General features: G+C 48.8%; 1 protein-coding gene and 1 long non-coding RNA gene across 4 annotated transcripts in view; one reads left to right on the top strand and one right to left on the bottom strand.

Annotated features, from left to right (window-relative positions):
- MEIS2 (Meis homeobox 2) overlaps positions 1-6,219 on the bottom strand; it is a 200,799-nt gene extending 194,580 nt beyond the window's left edge. Inside the window, exons 1-6 of one of the 3 annotated variants that reach the window (XM_079913991.1) lie at positions 6,044-6,213; positions 4,524-4,756; positions 2,852-2,993; positions 2,096-2,146; positions 1,033-1,083; positions 107-256 (exon numbers count right to left, since the gene is read on the bottom strand). In XM_079913991.1, the coding sequence (XP_079770117.1) occupies positions 107-256; positions 1,033-1,083; positions 2,096-2,146; positions 2,852-2,993; positions 4,524-4,756; positions 6,044-6,055 (639 nt within the window). In that variant the 5' untranslated portion in view covers positions 6,056-6,213. Of the gene's footprint in view, positions 1-106; positions 257-1,032; positions 1,084-2,095; positions 2,147-2,851; positions 2,994-4,523; positions 4,757-5,453; positions 5,527-6,043 lie in introns of those variants that run through there. The other 2 variants (XM_079913992.1, XM_079913993.1) reach the window with 2 other exon arrangements.
- Positions 6,220-6,514: 295 nt separating this feature from the next.
- Positions 6,515-17,125, top strand: LOC307182618. Its single transcript, XR_013827219.1, has 3 exons — positions 6,515-6,564; positions 9,343-9,406; positions 15,394-17,125. It is a non-coding gene; the product is annotated as an uncharacterized lncRNA (long non-coding RNA).
- The last annotated feature ends 2,505 nt before the right edge of the window (positions 17,126-19,630 follow it).

Consider the following 19,630-nt stretch of genomic DNA (forward strand, 5'->3'; position numbering starts at 1 on the left):
TTATTTGAAAAGAAAACTCAGTCAGTGGAGCTAGAGGTTACAACAAATTTTTCAAAAATGCTTTGCCCAGTGGTCTTAAAAGAATGCCAAAGGCTCACAGACTTACATGGTCAGCGAGATTTGTGGAGGAGCCTGAAAGTTCTTCGTGATCTGACTTGGAGCTGCCATCTCTTTCATCAATGACGAGGTCTATGGGCATTTTCCCCTTCAAACAGCTAATGTACCGGTGGCAGAAGTTATCACACAGTTCGTGGACCTAGAAGGAGGGTTAAGGTGGAGGGTTCAGCTTGTATTGTTGTTGTTGTTGTCATGGTTTTGTTTCATTTTTAAAGGGAAAAAATATCAGGTTGCAAGGTTACCTTTGGAAAGAGCAACAGTGCTATGTCTTCCAAACTAACTCTAATTAATGGGTGTAATAGTTGAAGGCGAGGAAACAATAGAGCAATTGTTGCAGCAGATATTATTCTCCAGAGACTTCCCTGAGCAACAAGTTACAATGAAGGGAGCAGAAACAGGACTGGAAATAACTGGGTTCAGACTGGGAAAATCCGATTTGATGATAACATCAAAACATTAGAACGCTGGAACTGGGAACAACATTAGCATTTGCGATTCAATAAGCTAGGAATTTTGTATGTTTCCAGGGGAAAGTGATTGAGCTGCAGAGCAATGTAAAGACAACCCAGCGAGGATGATTCCCTCTGCCAGCACCTAATGCACGCTCTGAGCCTAATAGAGACGCAAGCAGGCTGAATGTCCAGTAACACAAATGGTTTGCTGCATTTCAAAATAATCCTGAACGCCTGGGGAAAAGGGGGGCGGCGGCTACTTTAAAAGACAGGGCTGTCCTAATTCACCCATCCTCTGAGGCCCTGGGTCGAGAAGCAATGTGGAGGAAGTACATGGTAACAAGTTGCTCAGAATCTCTCCAGGTTCTCAATCCCTCAGCCTGGAGGTTTCTTAAAAACATCCCAACTCAACCGGGAGAGGGAAGTGACCAAATCAAAGTGGGGAGTGTCATTTCCTGCTTACCTTTTCTAACTCCAAAAGATGAAACCTTAGTACTTGTATTGCTTGTATCATCTGGAAGAAAAGTTTAGAGTGCGGAGTTAAGGCTCTGTGACGCCTGTGACTCGGAGGTTTCTAGTGGGGGATGGTGAGGGAATGGGGCTGGGAGAAGACCCAGGCAAGTGGCCAGGCAAAGCCCACACATCAAGAAATCGTCAGAAAAACCAAGTGATTACTGATCATCTCTGCCTCATTGGCTACAGGGTAGGAATCTGACTCAACCTATGCCGAAGCATTTAATATCTTTACCCCTCACGTTTTCTGAGCTATTTACAAGCACTGCTTTCCTAGGGATAGGCCTTCTTTCTCCACCTCAGTCCTCTTTAACGTCGCCTCTCTCGACCTCAGGCCAAAATAAAAAAAAAAAAAGAAGAAGAAGAAGAAGAAGAAAGAAAGGAAGGACGGAAGGAAGGAAGGAAGAAAAAAGTCGCTTCTTTGGAGTGAGAAAGCTTTTTAGAACAGCACACCCTGAGAAATCCGTCCTTACTGAAGAAGGAAATACTCTAGAAGAATGGTGAGGCAGGGCCTTTGAAAGCGGATTTAAGTACTTTTAATATTGAAATCGTGCAAATTAGCAAAAGAATCGCACCTAAAAGTGGCCTGCGCTGGCCTGCCCCTCACCCCCACGCCCACCGCCGCGGCCCGCCCTCCGCCGCGCAGGCGGTGACTTCCTTCGGGTTAGCTGCCCGGGGCTCGGCCGCCTGCCCCGGCAAACAGAGGAAATCACTCACTTCTCGCCGCCTCACTCCCGGGGCCGAGACCTGGGGCGCATCCCCTGCTCTCGCTCTCGCTCTCGGCGCCGCGTCCCCGCTCGCTGCCTCCCTGGGTTCTGCTCGCCCTGACGTCCAACCCGCCCCTCACTCCCAGCTCCCCGGCAGGGGCTCTAAGCTCTTCCCTTCCTCCCCGTAGCTCTGGAGCTTCAAAAGAGGGCTCTGCTCGAACTCCCCGGAGCTCCGGGGAAAAGTTTGTGCTTCTGGGCAAGGAAAGGGGCCCAGGCTGGGGAAAGGCAAGAAACAGTGAGCCTTACCAAATTGTCCAGCTCTGGATTTGAGGAAAAAAGTGGCTTTTCGGCGCGAACCTATAGGAAGCAGGGAAAAGTCAGCATGAATTACCACTCCATTTAAAAGAAGAGAAACCCTGTCACCGACTAAACCGTGGTGTGTGAGTGGGGACGGTGGAGGGGCAGTGGCGGAGACGAGGAGAGGGGCTTTGGTAAATACATGAAACAAACTAGTGCCTTCAGTCAATGGGGTCGGTTGAAAAAGAATCAGGGCCTCCTAGTTCTGGCCCCATTTAGGGGTACCTGGAACCTCTGAGCTGTAGCCGAGAACTCAGGGCCGTTCTCTGGGTCCAAGTACCCCCTTATCCTGCCATCCGCGGGGCTATGGTTCGCAGCCTCCCTCACCTCCGCGCCGGCGCCGACAGCCCCGAAAGGCGCCCAGCTTCCTTCCCTCCCGGGCACTCTCGGGGCCCTCAAAGCCCCTATCCCCAATTCTTGTTCAAGTAGCTGCAGGCGGGGGAAAAGGCCAAGCCCCAGATTAGGAGCAGGTCAACTTTAATTCGAGGGTCGAGCCCCTGTATTCCTGGCTGGGGGGAAAAACAAACACCCATATTTATCTCTTCTTCCAATTTGCCTCCAGGCTCAAGGATGGGGAGCGAGGACTGGGGCCGGAGGAACAGATCGGGTGTCCCTGCCTCTTCCTTCTCTTTCAAGTAAAGCTCTGAGGAAAGGGGAGGGGGAGTGAGGGGCTGCAGGAGGGTGAGTGGGTCAGGAAGGTTGGACCTGCTTGGCGAAGACCGCGATGTCCTCGTTGAAGGAGTCGGAGGAACAGACGTCTCCGCCGGCCACTCCGGGTTCCCGGGGAGTGCAGGTCGCCAGCTCGCACTTCTCAAAGACCAGAGCTAACAGAGGAAACAACGGGTGCCTAACGGGCAGCGCCACGCAGAGACACACACACGGAGACGGGGTGCAGAGGGGAAGGAGCAAGAACTGTAATCAACAAGTTTGGAGGGTTCGGATTCCTTCCTTTCTACCACAGGCACGCATCATACTTTACAACCCTTCCTCAGCCAGCCGAGCCTGGGCCAGAAACAGAAAGGAAAAACGGCCTGGCCCTTTCCCTCAGCTCAGGACTCCCTCAGATCTGGTAGGAGAAGCCCCTGGCCAGTTAGCCCGCCAAGTAAAAACAGCCTCGGTTCGAACGTAATGAAAACAGCCAATAGGCTCATGCAGTCCGGAGCCCGGTGTTGATCCAGACCCACTCCCCGCACGACAGAGGCCGCCCAACCAAACCCTGAGACCCAGCCCTGACCTCCCAAGAGAGGAACACTCCGTGAAATCCAAAATTGCTTTAACTCCACGTTTTAATGGGCATTCCAGAGGAGGCCCAAGGCTCACCTACACACACCCCCGAAGTGCTATTTTCCTCAGTCTAACATCTCCACCCCCTTGCCTTATAAACTTGTTTGCTCCACTTCTAGTAAAGCCCGGGTGAGGGGACCAAAATAATAGGAATGGTACACGCCGAGAGCTTCCTTTCAAAGACCACATTTCTCCAGCTGGCGAAAATAAATAAATCGAGTGTTAAAACTTGGAAGTGTGCGTGTGCGCCTGTCCTTTGTGTTCCTCTGGGCGGTTTAGCTACACCTCGGGATGCTTGCGGCCTCCGGCTTCAGGCGCAGTTGCTGTTTACCGACACTGTCCCCTCCCCTCGGCATCCCGCAGCCTTCCCCACCTACCCTCAGCTGGGAGGGCCCGAGTGGTACACGTTGGGGCCGTGCACCCCCATCCCTCCCCGAGTTCTCTCAGAATTTAAAATAATTTCCAGCCATCTCCCTTACTCCCCCCAAGAGCTGCTCTGTGCAAGCAGCAGCCCCTTCCACCCCGCTGCACTTCAAGGTCTGCCCCCTTTATTTACAGAGAATTAAGAAGAGGGTGATTAGGACTTCCTGGCCGACAGAAGCAGCCCTGATCCCAGCTCCAACTGCATTTAGTGACTCCCAGACTCTCGGTAGGAAACAGAAAAGGAAAAAAAAGTTGCTTCTCATCGGCAGGAAACTTTCTCCTTCGTCGGGGCCTCTGTTAGGGGGCCTGGAAGGACCAGCTCTGCGTCCTTTGGCCAGGAATCCCGTCCTTGGGGAGAAGGCCCTGGCCAGATTCGGAGGAATCAGTCACTCCCGGCTCTGGGGTACGGAGTGACGGGGCCGTGGCGGTGGAGGAAGCCAAATCTTCCCCAGGACTTACACGCAAGGGGCAGAAGAGCAGGCCCCCTTCCCTGTCCTTTCCTAAGGCCAGCGGTTTCCGCCCCCCTACCCTAAGGAGAAATAACTCCCCACTTGGTCGTCCACCCCCTCATCCCCCCCCCCACAGAGACAGACACACACACACACACACACACACTCGCACTCGCACTCACACAGTACGCTGGGTCAGGAGGGGGTGGAGGTTGGTTTACCCATAGATCGCGTCCTTGTCCCGCTTCAAGGCGTCGTTGACAGCGGATCCCATGCTGGCCGGCATGACATTGGGGTGCGGGGCGTGCGCGCCGTAGTGCTGCGTGGCGTGGAGCGGCGGCCCGTGGTTCAGGTGGTGAACCGGTGGGATCGGCCGCGGCGCGTGAGGGTCTCCGTACATGGAAGCAGGCACCCCTACTCCGTCCATCCCGCCGTAATGGGGCAGCTCATCGTACTGTCAGAACCCGGCAAAGGGGCGGGGGGCGCAGGAGGTGAGAGAGAGCGAGGAGAGCAGAGGGAGGGTAGGAAAAGAAGCAGGGAGAAGAGAGAGAGGAGAGAAGTGGGGAAGGAATAGAGGCGAGAGAGAGGGAGAAGGCCAAGGGAAGAAGAGAGAGGAGGAGGAGGGGGCGACGGGGATGGGGGGGGAGGCAGGAGAGAAAGAGGGAGGAAAATACAAATAAAAACAAAGTCATAAAGGAGAAAAGTACCGAGCACGAGTTGAATACACAGAAACCAAACCAGCCGAAACAACGGAGTTGAAAGTTGGGGAGGGGGGTGTTTTTAAATTTAAAAGATGAAAAAGTATGAACCGAGAGCAGCGTTAGAGTAGGGAGAGGGGGCGGTGAGGCCGGGGATTGAGGGGGCGCCGGGAGGTCCCGCTCGGGCGGGAGGCAGCAGAACCGTAGCAAGCCAACCGAGGGAGAAGTGGAGTTAGTGTGAGGAGGAAGCCCCGGATCCCACCCCTAACCCCCCTTCGCCTCCTCCAGAGGATCCAATAAATCAAAAGGCGAAATGAAACAAAATAAAGAGAAGAAAAACGCTAATAATCAGGACGAGAACGCCGAGGACTAGGGAAGGCTGGGGCCAGTGCCTCCCCGGGGGCAGGGAGCAGAGGGTGGGGGTGGGGTGGGGGGGAATAATGTGAAAGTTACCAGAAACATTATTTAGCAGCGGATTCCCTGCGTCCTTGTCAATTTCAGAGACAAAACAAGCAGCCCAGGCTAGTCTAGGCGGCGGCGCAGCGGCTGCGGCAGCGCGGCCCCAGCGGCGGCCCCGGCGGCGGCGGCGGCTCCTACGCAGCCGGTGCCCGCCCCGAGCCGCGGGAGCAGCGGCAGCAGCGGCGCAGCAGCGGCAGCGGCGGCAGCAGGAGAACCGGGGGAATCGCGCTGCTGGGGTAAAAGCTGGAGCGAGGCGAAAGCGTGTAACAATTGCACTCGCACACACACACACACACACACACACACACACACCACTCACACGCACTCGCCGCCCGCCCGCTCGCACAGCGTTGAAACACGCGCGCCCAGACACGCACACACGCACGCACACACACTCGCACACACGCAGAGGCACGGGGGGGAAAAGAAGCCGATGAATAATTTTGCTGCTATTTTTTTAAATACTGGCCGCCATCATCAAGCAGCGAGCAGCAGCAGCAGCGTTGAAGGGAGAGGAGGCATCGGGACAGGCCCCTCTTAGGAGAGGATTTATATCTAGGTAAGTGTTGGAGATTTAAACCTACCCTTTGCGCCATCAGTCTGCGCTCCAATAAACTCCTGGATGTGTCGTATATTTAATATCCCAGTCCGGATAAGAAAGTGATCTAGGCTGAAGATTCCTTTTTTTTTTTTTTTCCAAACCAAGGAGACTTCTCCCAGTTTTCCAATATGTTATTTTTAGGGGGGGGGGAAAAAGCCCAGGCAAGACAACGAAGAGTTTTTTTTTTCCTGTGATATTTCTTCTTTTTCTCTTTTTTCCTCTTCTTCCTCCTCCTCCTGATCTTCCTCCTCCTCCTCCACCTCCTCCTCCTCCCCCCTCCCCTCCTCCTCCTCTTCGGTCCTCCTTTCCCCCTCTTTCTCTTCTCTTCCCCTCAGTTGGAAAAAAAAAAAAAGAAAAGAAAAAGAAGAAAAAGAAGAAAAAAAAATTGTCAAGCCCCCGAACTGAAGGTTACGAGCGGCCCGTCAGCAGCCCACATGTAACCGAACTGTCGTGTTTCATGGCTTTTTGCCACTCCAGCTGTCAATCAAAGCCCGGAATGTCAAGGTAGTGAATGAATGATGGTTGATGATGATGAAGAGGAGGAATCTTTCAGACCCGTTTTTTTCTTCCAGTAAAACTCCGCGAGGGGTTTCTGCTTCTTGAATTTTTCCTCCCCCCCCTTAGCTTTGCCCCCGCGGTATCTATAATATGATCCTCTCTCTTTAAAGTATCGTTCAAAGAAAGCGGGGGGGGGGGGAAATCAAGAAAAAAAAATGAATAGTTTGCAAAAACTGGACTTCCTCCCCCCCTTTCCTGGTAGGTATTTTGTCTCTCCCTCTCTCTCTCGCTCGCTCGCTCGCTCTCACTCGCGCTCGCTCTCTCGCGCTCGCTCTCTCTCGCTCTCTTTCTCTCTCTGGGAGATGAGTGAGTGTCAGTAGGTGTTGGCAGGTTGGCTGCTGCCTGGCTTATAGAAGAGCCTCAGTTTGGCGGCGCGGGTCGGCGGCGGGAGAACGAAATGACGGAACCCGGAAGTCGTGGTGGCCATAGCCCGTCGTACGGCGGAGACACATCCCGGGAGTGGGGAGCGGGAGCGAGGAGGAGCGCGCCGCGCGGAGCTTCTGATATGCAGCGAGTGCGATCGGACGGCCCGGGTTGGGGGGGCGGGAGAGGCGGGAGGCGGGGGGCGGGAGGGGGAGGGGAGGCAGGAGCCCGGCCGACCCGAGCAAATCAGCGAGGCTGCTCCTCCGCGGGGGAAGGCGCGGGGGAAGGGGGGGGAGGAGGGAGGAAGAGGAGTATGTGTGTGTGTGCGTGCGTGTGCGCCTGTGTGTGTGTGTGCGCGCGCGCGCGCGCACGTGAGGAAAGAGGGAGGGAAAGAGAATGAGAATGAAGAGGACAGGGAGAGCGCAGAGAGGAAAACTGCAGAAAACCACAGGGAAAGTACGGTACAGCCTCAGATTTTTAATTTAAAAAAAAAAAAACTTGCTTCTAGTTCACTTCCCCATCACTCCCGGCTCCTGCCTAACGAGGTCGTGTCGGGGACGTTTGGCATGGCGCTCTTGCTTTTGTTCCTTTTAATTCCGCGGGCCCCCTACTCCTCTGCCAGCCGATTATCGCGCCCCGAAGGCTTTCTGCTAACACCCAGAGGCAGCAGGATCTGCAGACCGTACCAACGCCCGGCTAGAGTTTTGTTTTTGTTTTTGTTTTTTAAGTGGTACTTTCTTCCCTGTGCAGATCCAGGACCCTTGTCAACATTCATTTTTTTCTAGGACAAGAAGAGACCAGCTTAACTCAGAGAGCACTCCCTTCAAGCTTTGCGGACAAGGGCCACCCTGGAGAGTCTTTGGGGCCCGCGGTGGAATCATGAGGGAGGAATGGGAGGGAGTCGTTTGGATGTTTGATGTTGTCTGATGTTGCCAAAGTGTGTGTGTGTGTGTGTGTGTGTGTGTGTGTGTGTGTGTGTGTACACGCGCGCGCGACTGGTGTGCGACTCCAAAGTGGATCTCACTTAGAGCTGGGAAGCATGGAGGGGGGGGAGAGAGAGAATGCATAGCGAGAGAGAATGCTTAGCAAGGAGGATTGGCCGGCACTCCCTGCCCAGCTTTGTTGTGGTCGCCGGGGGCGCAGAGGCCAGGCAGCGGCATCGCCGGCTAATGGCTGTGTTAGTTACACCGGGCAATTTCAGGGTATCAGGAAGATGGGGCCGACTCCGAATGAACTTTTCCAAAAAGGAAAAGGAGGAGAGTGGAGGGAAAGAAGGTAACTATCCCACATGGTTTGCGTAGAAAGTAGTTCTAGCCGAAGCCTCGCCGAATCCCTGGCTGGAGCTGCACCCTGCCTCACCTCCGCGCCGCGGGTATCACGGCGGCCGCGCGTCAATCACTCCGAGCCGCGAGCTGGGGGCGGAGCTACGGTCTCCCGGCGCGCTCAGCTCTGCAGCCCCCGCCGCCCCCTGGCTCCCGGCAGCCCAGCAGCCGGGGCCTGCGCTCCGAGCGCGCCCTCTCCCCAACTCCTGGCTCTCGCCCTGGTTCATGGTCCCCGGCCCAGAGAATTGAAAACAGATTGTTCCTCAACAGCCGCCTCCTTCTCCAACTTTGAACCCATTCTGGAGAGTAGAAAGTAGCGAATCCTCTGCGCGTGGCTTTGACCCGACTTCCCGGGAGATTGGGGGGGGGGGCGCTCAAGGAGAATAAAATACTCTGTGTGTGTTTGTGAGGGAGAGAGGGAGAGAGAGAGAAGGGAGTTGTGGGGAGAGAGAATGAGAATAAGAGGGAGAAGGCGAGAAGGCGGATAGGCTTTTTTTTTTTCCTTCTCCCTTTTCATCTCTGCTTCACTGTTAGCTTTCGGGCAACTCTCAACTGGGCTTAGATCGTAGCCTGCAGAGACTCCAAGCGGAGTCGGAGAAATTTGGCCCCGTTTTAATAGGGCTGAGGAATGAGCTCCGGAGGTCAATAAAGCCCTCCAAAAATGATGAATGATTGAGCACCTGTGATGATGATAGTGATTACCAGAGCAATTAAACAGTTTGATTAAATGAGCCATCATAACAATGATGTCTGCGGGAAATCGGCCCTTACATATAAAGAAAGATAGTGCGGAGGGGCTTGCAGAGGCGAGTGTAGCGCGACGTCAGGGAGAGGGGCCGCGGACCGCGCGGTATTTGCCGGGGTGGCCGGAGCAAGGACTGCCGGGCGCGCGGAGCTTCGGGGAGGAGAGTCTAGCCCAGGCTAGACTTTTCAGCCAGTCTTAAGCCGGGCTTCAAGCCTGCAAGAGCCGACTGGTATGAAACCTGCAGGTTGGGGGGGAGGGTCCTTCCCCTTCCACCTCCTCATTTTTTTTCCCCAGAAGAACTCCAAGATTAAAAGCATCCTTATTTGTTGCTGAGTTGTTCGTCGACGTATAAGAAAAGGTGAGTAAAAAAAGAAGATGCAAAAGAGAAGAAAAAGTTGACCTCCAGAATTTTATTATAGGAGGCAGTTGTTCGAATTCAGTTTAGCCGGGGCGGAAAGATGAGAGAGAAAAAAATCAAAGTGGTCTCGCTGCGGAGCATTTTCGACTTTGCCGAGGTCTTTATATTGGTGGATCCACGGTCCCCGTTCAGCGCCGCTAGCTGAGAAGTTTATACAGTTTTTCAGTTTTTAACTCCTCTAACTGTTCTTATTTTCAGTATTGCATATTTGTTGTCGCCAATAGGGTTACTGTTGTTTTAAATGCCCTGTACAGAAAGCGCCACTTTTCTTTTTAAAAAGGAACTCAGTTTCCTTGATAAATACTTCTTTTGTAAAAATCAACTTCGAACCGAACCTCTGCATCGCAGAGTTTAAACATTCAAAGTTGCTACCTTCTGCTTCTCCTGCTTCTCTTACCATCACTTTTTTTCATAATGATATTGTGAAGTGAGGTCGCATTTCCTACAGCCTTTATTTAGAAAAACTACACTAGGATTTTTTTTAAAAAGTTTCTTCCCTGGCAGTGCATCCGAGTAAAAACAATTCAGACCGACTGATGATTTCTATATTTTCAAACAGTTGTTAAGCTAATGGGTTGATTACTCCGTGATAATCTTTAGCTTTACAAAAGAAAAAAGTTCGAACTCTATTGTCATGTGTTTTCATCCTTTGGGTGATGCAGAAGGCATTTTAACCCAAACTCCTTTCTTCCTTTCTTTCTTTCTCTCTCTCTCTAATATTCTGTAACTCCTTTTGCCTTTTATTGAGTACTTTAAAGCAAGTAACTGGGACAATCTGGTTACAGATGGGAAGGAGAGAGAAATAGAACATTTTGAGATACTGTTCAAGAAAAAAACCAACCAATCATTCTTAACTCCAAAGACCTTAGTTAAGAAGTGTGAGTGTGTTAAAAGTGAAGTCCTCCTGGAGGAAAATATGTGTCATTTAAAACTTCACCAGTTGCTTAAGGGGAGAACCCCGAATTTCATGCGACTAAAGAAATTTCACTTACCTAGTTGCACGTAATTTATGAAACCGTTAGTTTAAGATAGCATCGCAGTGCTGTGAATTGCACACAAGATCAAGTTGGAGGTGATTCATGATGTCAGTTCTTGGTCAGTCTGATGAATTTAAAGGACTATTAGTTTTAATCACCAACTTGCTGATGTTTTATTAATAGAGCTGAAAAACATTTAAGAACTTCATGGTCTCTCCTAACCCCCAATTTTGCAGTCCCATGGAAGCTATTCAAAAACAGTGGGGTACGCAGGCTTTCTGCTTTCTAGTCCGATAGTACGTTGTTGCTGATGCTCAGTTCTCAGCCTCCGCACTCCCACCGGGGCTGCGAGGCTCATCTGCTCTCCCACATTTGGGGTAAAGGAAAAGTAGGTGGGGCAGGCCCGGGAGACAGGCGTGAGATGGGGGTCGCAGGAGGCGGCACACACCTCCGTCAACAGTCAGCTCCGTTTGCCCAGGCTGGAAATGGTTTTAACAGGCGGTAAAATTTCATCTTGCAGTGTCAAATTGGGGTCATTTTGGGGTTAGAGTTCTCAGTGTCCGAGAGGAGCTGTCCAGCTGCGTGGGGACTCATTAACTGCAAAAGATCTGTTTCAGTAAAAACAATTCAAAGACAATCAGAAGGCTAAAGACCTTCTACAAATCGCATTTTACAAGTGCCCCAGAACAAATATGGATGCTGAAATCTGTTTCTTCAGAATCCCAAATCGGCTACTTAGCTCTGGAGTGGGGGTGAGGGCACTGCATAAAAAAAGAGGTGAAAGGGAAGGGACCTGATGGGGGGGGGGCGAATGGGAGGGGGAATCGGGCCTTTCAAATTTAAGGGTCTGTTTTTAATCACCTCTTTCTTATTGGAGCATCCCCAAGACTTCTGAGAACTGCTTCTTTTCTATTTTTACTTTTTTTTTTTGTCTCAACATGGAATGATATTATAGGTAACATTCAAAAATTTAAAAGAAGAATTGAATGCCTCTATACCCACTTAATTTAAAGGGCATTGGCTTTACGGAGAGTATTTAATTTGAAATGAACAGTTATGAACCGAGACTCTATTTTAGGTGAATTTGCCCACCTTCCTTTAGGAGCTTGTGTTTCTTTTCACCTTTTTTTTTTTTTTTCTAGAAAGTAATAGGTCCTCAGCAGAGATAACTCCAAATTCCTCAGAACTCTGAGGTCTGAAGTGTTAATCTGTGTATTAAAATTGCTGGGTTTAAATCCTTTTTGTCTTCTTACAGCTGTTAGAACAATTGACGCCTTGCTAGAGGAGCAAATAAATCCAACCGTAATCTTATTTGTAACTTTAGTTAATGTTTTGAATTGGAGTATTTTGGATTAAGCAGGTTTGGGGTTTTTTTCCCCCCTCTATAAGGTTAATTTTTATTTGTGGAGGTTCTGTTGGCTGGTTTGGAAGAAAGATATTGTTACTTTAATTCAAAAAATTCCTTTAGGTAAAAGGAAAGTGCAATTTTAAAATGACAAGCTAGAATTGAGATGCCTGGGGTTTTAGAATAAAACCAAACCAATATTTTAGAGTAAAATATTATTTGAAAGAAGTTTTCTGTCTTGCATTACTGACTTCAGCAAGTAAAAAGGATCAAAATATTTTATTCTTCCTTTCTCTCTGGACTCCACCTCTGTCACTAGGTCTTTTCTCTCTATCTGCTTCACTGTTATTTGCGTTCTGAATGCAACAGTGAATTTTTGTAGTCTAGCTCTCTTCTCCAAGCCTCCCAGAGTATAAATTGTTATTCAAGGAGTTGGATTGCGGTCCTGCAGAAACAGCCCTGAACCCAGTATCACTGGGACAAAGGCAGCGGGTCTCTCTTTCTGCTCCGACCTGCTGGCTGACAGTTGGAATTTTTAATATATATTTTATTTGGCATTTCCAATAACGTGTTTGCCTTTCCCTCCCCACCCCCTTGCAGCCATCTATTACTTTAAAAGCATCTCTTCTCTATAAACCTCAGCTCATCCTTGTGAAATGTTCTTGACCTTCCCAGCGATAAAACCAGAAGCTCTGAAAGTTGCTCTAGGAAGAATTCCACTTGCTTTCTTACCTGTTAACTTTGCTCACTCTCTTCCGAGTTGGGACGAAGGGAGGGATGGGGACCCCTTTTTGTTTGTTTTTGTTTCCTGGTCCTTTCCCCACTTAGGCTTTCTTCCATATGCCCCTCCCCCCAATTAATAACAATAAGGCACCCCGCAATTTATGTTCTTACATAAGATGGGGTGGAATGATTTTACTTTCTTTCCTTTTGCTCTTATTTCTTATTTCTCCCAATTTTAGCTGCTTCAATATCTCGCAGTAGGAAAGTATTTCAATAAATAGCCCTCTAGCGCTATCTGGCGGGGCTCCAAGCGCGAGTGAGCTCTCTCTCGCTGTCTCTGGCTCCTTCCCGCGCTCTCTTCCATCCTCCCTTCTTTCCTCACATCTTCCTCTCTCCTTCTCTTGTCTCTTCCGCAATCTTGATCCTATCCCCCCTTTCTCTCTTTCCTCTCTTCCTGCTTCCCCCTTTCTAGCTCCCACCCCCATTTGCCGCGCAGACAGCTGGAAAGACCCGGTCAGAGGCTGACACCCTCGGAACCAAGTGATGCTCCGGCGGGGGAGCTCTCCTGGGACCCCCACCTTCACCCAGCATGGGTCACACACGTCCTTTGCCTTTGAGTCGCATCTTACTGTAGCTTAACACGTTGCTTAAGTCTCAGCCTCTCAGCCGTCGGTGGTTTGGAGGGGTTTAAACTGCATTTGTGAAGTTTGGAGGAAAGAAATCAGACACTGGAATCCCGTCTAGTGGAGCCCAGCTAAGTTTTAGGTCAGGAAGCCGAGTCTCAGTGCGAGTTTGAGGAAGGGTTGGGGCTTCGCAGGGGTGGGAACAGACCTTCGGGAGAGTGTTGGGCTGGGGGCGCCAGCTGCCCCCCTTCCCGCCGGCCGGATCCCTACAGCACAACGGACTGCCCCAGTTTAATATACTGGGCCTGTCCAGGATTTTTTTTTTAAAATAAATTAGCTCTATCCTCCCTCTCCCACCACCACTACCACACCAAATTTGGAGAGGAGTGGAAAAGAAAAGTGGGAGTAGGAAAGCTCACTGGAAACCTCACGGGGCAAAGAAGAAAAAGACAGCAGAGACTGCGGGAACTCGCTTGAGGATGCAGTACTCATCAGCATACTTCCTCCTTTCTCGAAGAGATTTGTCTTCTTATTTGTGGCTTTTTTATAAAACAGTAGCCGGTAAACCTTCAGCAGTGTGTGGGGAGCCATCAGAGGATATAGGGACAGAAGGAGAGATTCAACTCCAACTGGGTGCTTTAGATTAAAATTCTCTCTCTCTCTCTCTCTCTCTCTTTCTGTCTGTCTCATACACACACACACACACACACACACACACACACACACACACACACATTCCACACACACTCTGATCCTTAGAGAAATTTCCAGTCCTCCTTTGAGCAAATCTCTTTCTTCTACTCCTTGAAACAGAAGAAAGGGTATGGGCCTGGGGGACAGTTAGACTCACTCAACTTTATGATTGCGTTTTCTAAAATTTAGTTTTGACCTTGCAAAGTGAGGACCATACCTCCAATACAGACCCAGTCAGTGGATACTTGAAGTGAGGGGGCCTCAGTCTGCAGTGTCTGTGATCACACAAAGACCTCTTCCCAACTCAGAAATCCCCCCTCCCCACAATCTCAAAAATAGAAGGGAGGGTGGAGGATGACACAATCCTAGGTTCTCATCCTCAAGAATTGCCCCCTCCCACTCCCATACTGAAGGAAGAAAGCACAGTTCGGTGTAATTAATTGAGGGCGGTTATTAGGTCATCATTAGCCAAGGTGCAAATAATTGCAGCCCGTTTTTACTTAAAATTGACCAGCCTCAGAGTGATAGATCGATTTGGAGTATAAAAATGATGTATCAAAACATCAATGTCGATTATTTGAAATATTGTAGTCGAATTATTTTATTGCTTCATCGGTTAAGTGTCTGAAAGTGCAGTGTTCAAACATATACTTATGTTGTCAATACTGTCAGAACTGTCAGTTTTACTATACTGGATTTGTACTACATTTCGAATTTACTCATTTACATAAAATGCCCACCCTAGGATTCCCCCACCCCTACCCCGTCTCTCTCTCTCCTCCCATCTCTGGAAAATCCGTGTCAGTTTCTTCAAAGGATTCAGCAATCTTTGCCTCAGCCAAAGTGTGCAGTGCCTCTTTTACTCAATTTTCCACATCGGATTACATGGCTTTTTCACCATTTCTAACTTTCAAAGAGAGCCTTCCTCCTTTCTTTCCAACTCTGCCTACTCCAACCTTTTCTCTGAAATAGTATTGTAGCACTTGGAAAGCTTCAGGTTTAAATAGCCACATCTCAGCTCCAAATAAACCATTTAGGTAGAAAACCAAAAAACCGGACTTCACTGTACCTCCTTGGCTTCACTCCTGTAAACCGGGCTTCGCTGGGCACACGATCTCACACGTGTTAGGGTCCGTCATCAAATTACCTGCAGGATTCAAATGTTACAGGGAAAATGAATTTGGAAATGTAAATACTTTTTCTTTCGTTTTACTTAAAAGCTGTGATAGGAGAAAAAGAAACAATATATATATAAATGATCGGCACGTTTTACCTTTAAAAGCTTTTGAACTCAATCGAAAGACACAAGTTGGAAGCAGAATTGACAGTTTTAATTCTACCCATTTTCACCTGGCACGTCAGATCAGAGGCATTCATTTATTTTATGAGGGGTAGATGGGAAAGTCGGATAGAAAGCTTGAATCCACTGAAGTCTCTATCCTAAAAAAATCACAGAGAAATTACTGAAACGCAAACATTCCACCGCTCCACCCTCTCAGTCTAGACTAATTGAAATTTATAAATTCACATTCTGCCTAATTTTATGCTTTTTATTTTGTTTTCTAGGATTCCCTCCAAGACTGATAGGAAAGACAGGGCCACTTCTGGACTATCTGTGAGGATGTGTTTCTTTCTGTAACACTGAAGCACTTTTTATAAACCTTTTAATGTATTTAAATAAATCTATTTGGACATTAAGAGAAGCCATACATACAAAGATAGTTTGGCTTTATGCCGGCAATCCCAACATTAGAAAAAAAAATTCACAATCCAATGAGAAGCTTTTCCATACCCAACCTTGGTCAAAAAAAAAAAAAGAAAAAGAAAAAGGAAAGCAAAAGAAAGTTTTCTGCATGCATCTGCATGTCTTCGTGTGCACGATTATAAACATCCCCCAGTCCTTGTTTGCCTGTTACCTCCCTCCTGCCATACACTCGAAGGCAGAGGCATCGAGGGATGGCCCCCCGAGATCTGTGTTTACTCAGGTTTTTAAAAAAAAATCTCTCCACCATGTATGACAAGTGTTACTTCAAGAAATTCATCAGTCTTCTATAGATACTTCCAGTTTTACTGTAATGATCTGCAGAAGAGAACTGCCATCACTTTCTCACATCCCAAGGTGTTGTAGGAACTCACAGAAAGGGGAGAGTGGCTGAAACGCTTAATTACAGTGGTGGAGCGGGGGCACGAGGTGGGACCGAGGGAGGGAGAGTGAGGAAGGTCTTTACCTGGCCAGTACCGGTAGAAAGCTGTGAATCCTCACGGCGAATATTTGGGAAAGGTAGGGTTGCCTTTTTTTTTTTGTAATGCCTTTGGGGAGAAGTGATACACTTGTGTAACAATTAGCTCAGACAATAAAAATAATTGGAAAATCAGTTGGAATTTCTGAGTTTTTAATTACGTTTAATTTTGTGCTAAGCCGTAAAATTACGAATGCCCCTCAACCACTCTCCTCTTGTAAAGCGTTTAACAACAATTATTCCTTAATCAGTCTGAATGTGAGTCACAAATGATGCTTTTCCACATCAAAGGGACGTCCTTCGACGTTACCTTTTAGTCATAAGTAAGAGGATTAATTCCTATAATTAGAGGGATAAATATGTGCATAAATACATCTCTCACTCCTCTCCTTATAAAAAGAAAAGAAAAAAGAAAAAAAGAACAACACTTTCACTCTGAGACATGGCCGGCTCTGGTAGGGTAAGGGTTTTTAATTGTCCGCTTCGGCCCTACACCCCTTTGCTGGCGGGCGAATCGAACCGAGGAGACGCGGGTGCGAAGCACAGACCCCCCAGAGGGACACACACGCGCACACACGTGTACACAGAAACGCACACACGGGTCTGGCAGGAGGTCCAGTGCTCGGGGTCCCAAGGCCCCCGCCAATTCCAGTGCGATCCTCGCAAGACAATAACCCACCCCCACCCTTGGCCCTGGCCGCGCTGCGAGAGAGTTCTCTTCCTGTGGTCCACTTAGCCTGGAAAGCGGGGTCCCTGCCCTACGCCGAAGCTCCAGGTTGACTCTTGCAGGCTACAAATAAAAATTGAGCATGACCTTTTAAAGCTCCTGTGTGAATATCTCATTTACCTAATGACTTTATGTCACCTAGGAAGAAGGTCAATTTCCTCTTAACCTTTCCCCCGTTGCTGCAGTAAGCATTCTTCCCTAATCAATGGTGGCTAGAATAATCAATTCCCATTTTATGATCGCTGACAAACTCAGTCTCTGCGCGGGGTGTGAGCGCGGCGGGGCTCGCTCAGGCCGGGACAGAGGTCTCTCTGGGTACGCCCAGCTCCGCCCGGCGCCGAGGGAGGCAACTCGCTCTTCCGTCGAGTTCGGAGACCTTGGCAAACTTCCCTCCCCCAACCGCCGGCGTGACTTCTGAGTTGTCACTAATCCGAACCTGATATTCACCAGAGCTCCTTCGGTCACCGACAACGCTCCCTGCTGCTGCTGGGCCTCCCACCCGCCCCTCCTCGGCGTGTTTTCATTTCAAAGTCTGAAGGCAGGGATTGCCCGGACCCAAAGGGGGTGGAGAGAGAGAGAGAGAGAGAGAGAGAGAGAGAAAGAGAGACAGAGAGAGAGACAGAGAGAGAGAGGGAGGAGAGAGTGGGGGGGAGAGAGAGAGAGAGAGAGAGAGAGAGAGTGAGTTTTAGTTTCATTTACATTTTAAAAATTATTTTTGCCTTCTTCGGCGTGGATCTCTCAGCTCTTTCACTCTGTCTCAGCCCCGCTTACTTTGCATAAACAAAGCAACAACAGAAGCTCAGAGTGGGTGGATTCGTGTGGAAATGAAGTCAACTGGCAGAGTTCTCTCTTTCTCTTTTCCTATCTCCTTTCCTTTTCCCCCTCCCTCTCCCATCTTACCTTCCCGTCTAGTATCTTCCTCCTCCTCTACCTCCCCCCACAATACTCAGTTATCCTAAAAGATAGGTTTATTAGATGCCACTTTACCTCTATTTTTAGTTCCCAAGTCTGGGGAAATTACCAGGAAAATTACGAAGTCAGAGCTAATTTGAAAGTGAATTTGGGGTAGGTTCAACATTCTTGATCTTTGCAGGGCCTAAATATGAGCCCCTCTCACCTCACAATTTCTCATAAAGTAGATGTTGGCTTTTACCCACACAAGGCTTGAAGAGACCTCTCTGTTAAAAACACTGGTTCACCTCTGGTCACTGAAGTTTCTTTCCCCTTATTCTGCCCTAACCCCATTTTCACTTACTACCAAGACATGATGAAGCTGCTGCAGACTATCAAGTAATCAAAAAGCCTGCTTAGGTAGTGTTCAATGACAGGCAAGAAAATAACTTTTCTTGGAAAAGATGTCCTATACCCAGATGTTTTTCAGATTTACGATTAACCAGCTAGTTAAAACTGATCCCCAAACTGAACCTTTCCTCCTGAGAGTGTTCTCTCAGGTCACACTGATGGTCTTTGAAGAGGTAATTTAAATGCCCCTTTTTATTTATTTATTTATTTATTTATTGTTTTGCGGTACGCGGGCCTCTCACTGTTGTGGCCTCTCCCGTTGCGGAGCACAGGCTCCGGATGCACAGGCTCAGCGGCCATGGCTCACGGGCCCAGCCACTCCACGGCATGTGGGATCTTCCCTGGCCAGGGCACAGCCCGAGTCCCCTGCATTGGCAGGCAGACTCTCAACCACTGTGCCACCAGGGAAGCCCAAAATGCCCCTTTTAAAAAAAATTTATGCACCTCATTACTCATGGGCAGACATTCTGTTACAATTGAGAAGTATGTCAAACAATCAAAACAAAAATGTAGGTATTCTACCTTAGAAGGTACAATAAATGATAAATAGCTTACTCTGGTGTAAAAAACAAAAAAGGCATTTGAGTTCAAGGTGAGGCATATCTGGGTCAAAACACTCACTGTTCACCCACAACAGCTTCCTCAGGTCCTGTTAGGAACACAGATGGCAGACAAGGCCACCTCTCCAGCTTGCCAGAAACTCGAGCTTCATTTCATTCTTGCCTTGGGTCTGAAGGCTCTAGCGTTGCGACCTCTGAGAGGCAGTGAGAACAGCACAGGTGCAGGACCTGACCTGGGATGGGGCCAGGCTAAGCCCCCAGTATTGCTACTTCCCTTCTTCCTTCATACCAGGAAGTACATTTGCAGCTCTAGTTGAATTAGATTCTGGATTTAAGTGGCCGTTGAGGGCTGGTCCAGCCATGAGTCACAGTTTATAACTTGCCTGGCTTTTAGAAGATTTGTTTCATGTTCCCAACAACTGACTTACACACTTTGCGGCTACAACTTGTTCAGTCCAGGAAGCACTTGTGCCGGAAGAGTTCCCCATTGCTAGGAGACCTGAGTGGGACTTTTATCTCAATTTGACAAAGGAGCAGACAGATGGGGGATGGGCCCCTTGACCTCAGATAATTACTACAGTCTTCCCTCTTAAGCAAATTTAATTCTCACACAAGGAGTAATTAACAACCTCTGACTACTCACTCACTCTATGAGAATTTCCTTTCCTTTTCTTATCTAAAGGGCCCTCACAGGGATGTTGAATAATATGTTTAATATTAGTTTTTAGTTTCACTTCAATTAAACATCTTGCATTTTGCTCACTTTGTCCACAGTCAATGGAACACATTTAGCATAGTCTTGGGCTATGTTCTCATGCTGGCAGGTGAACCAGTCATCAGCTTACTTCCCTCTCCACTCCCCCTACTACACACTAGATTGCTCACTGGACAAAGAAAATTCTTTAATTGTGCTTAATTTAGATAGCATGTCTGAAGAGATTTTTTTTAATAACAAAAATGTTATTCTCTCCCTT

This window comes from Stenella coeruleoalba (assembly GCF_951394435.1).
Source record: "Stenella coeruleoalba genome assembly, chromosome: 2".
Lineage (NCBI taxonomy): Eukaryota > Metazoa > Chordata > Mammalia > Artiodactyla > Delphinidae > Stenella > Stenella coeruleoalba.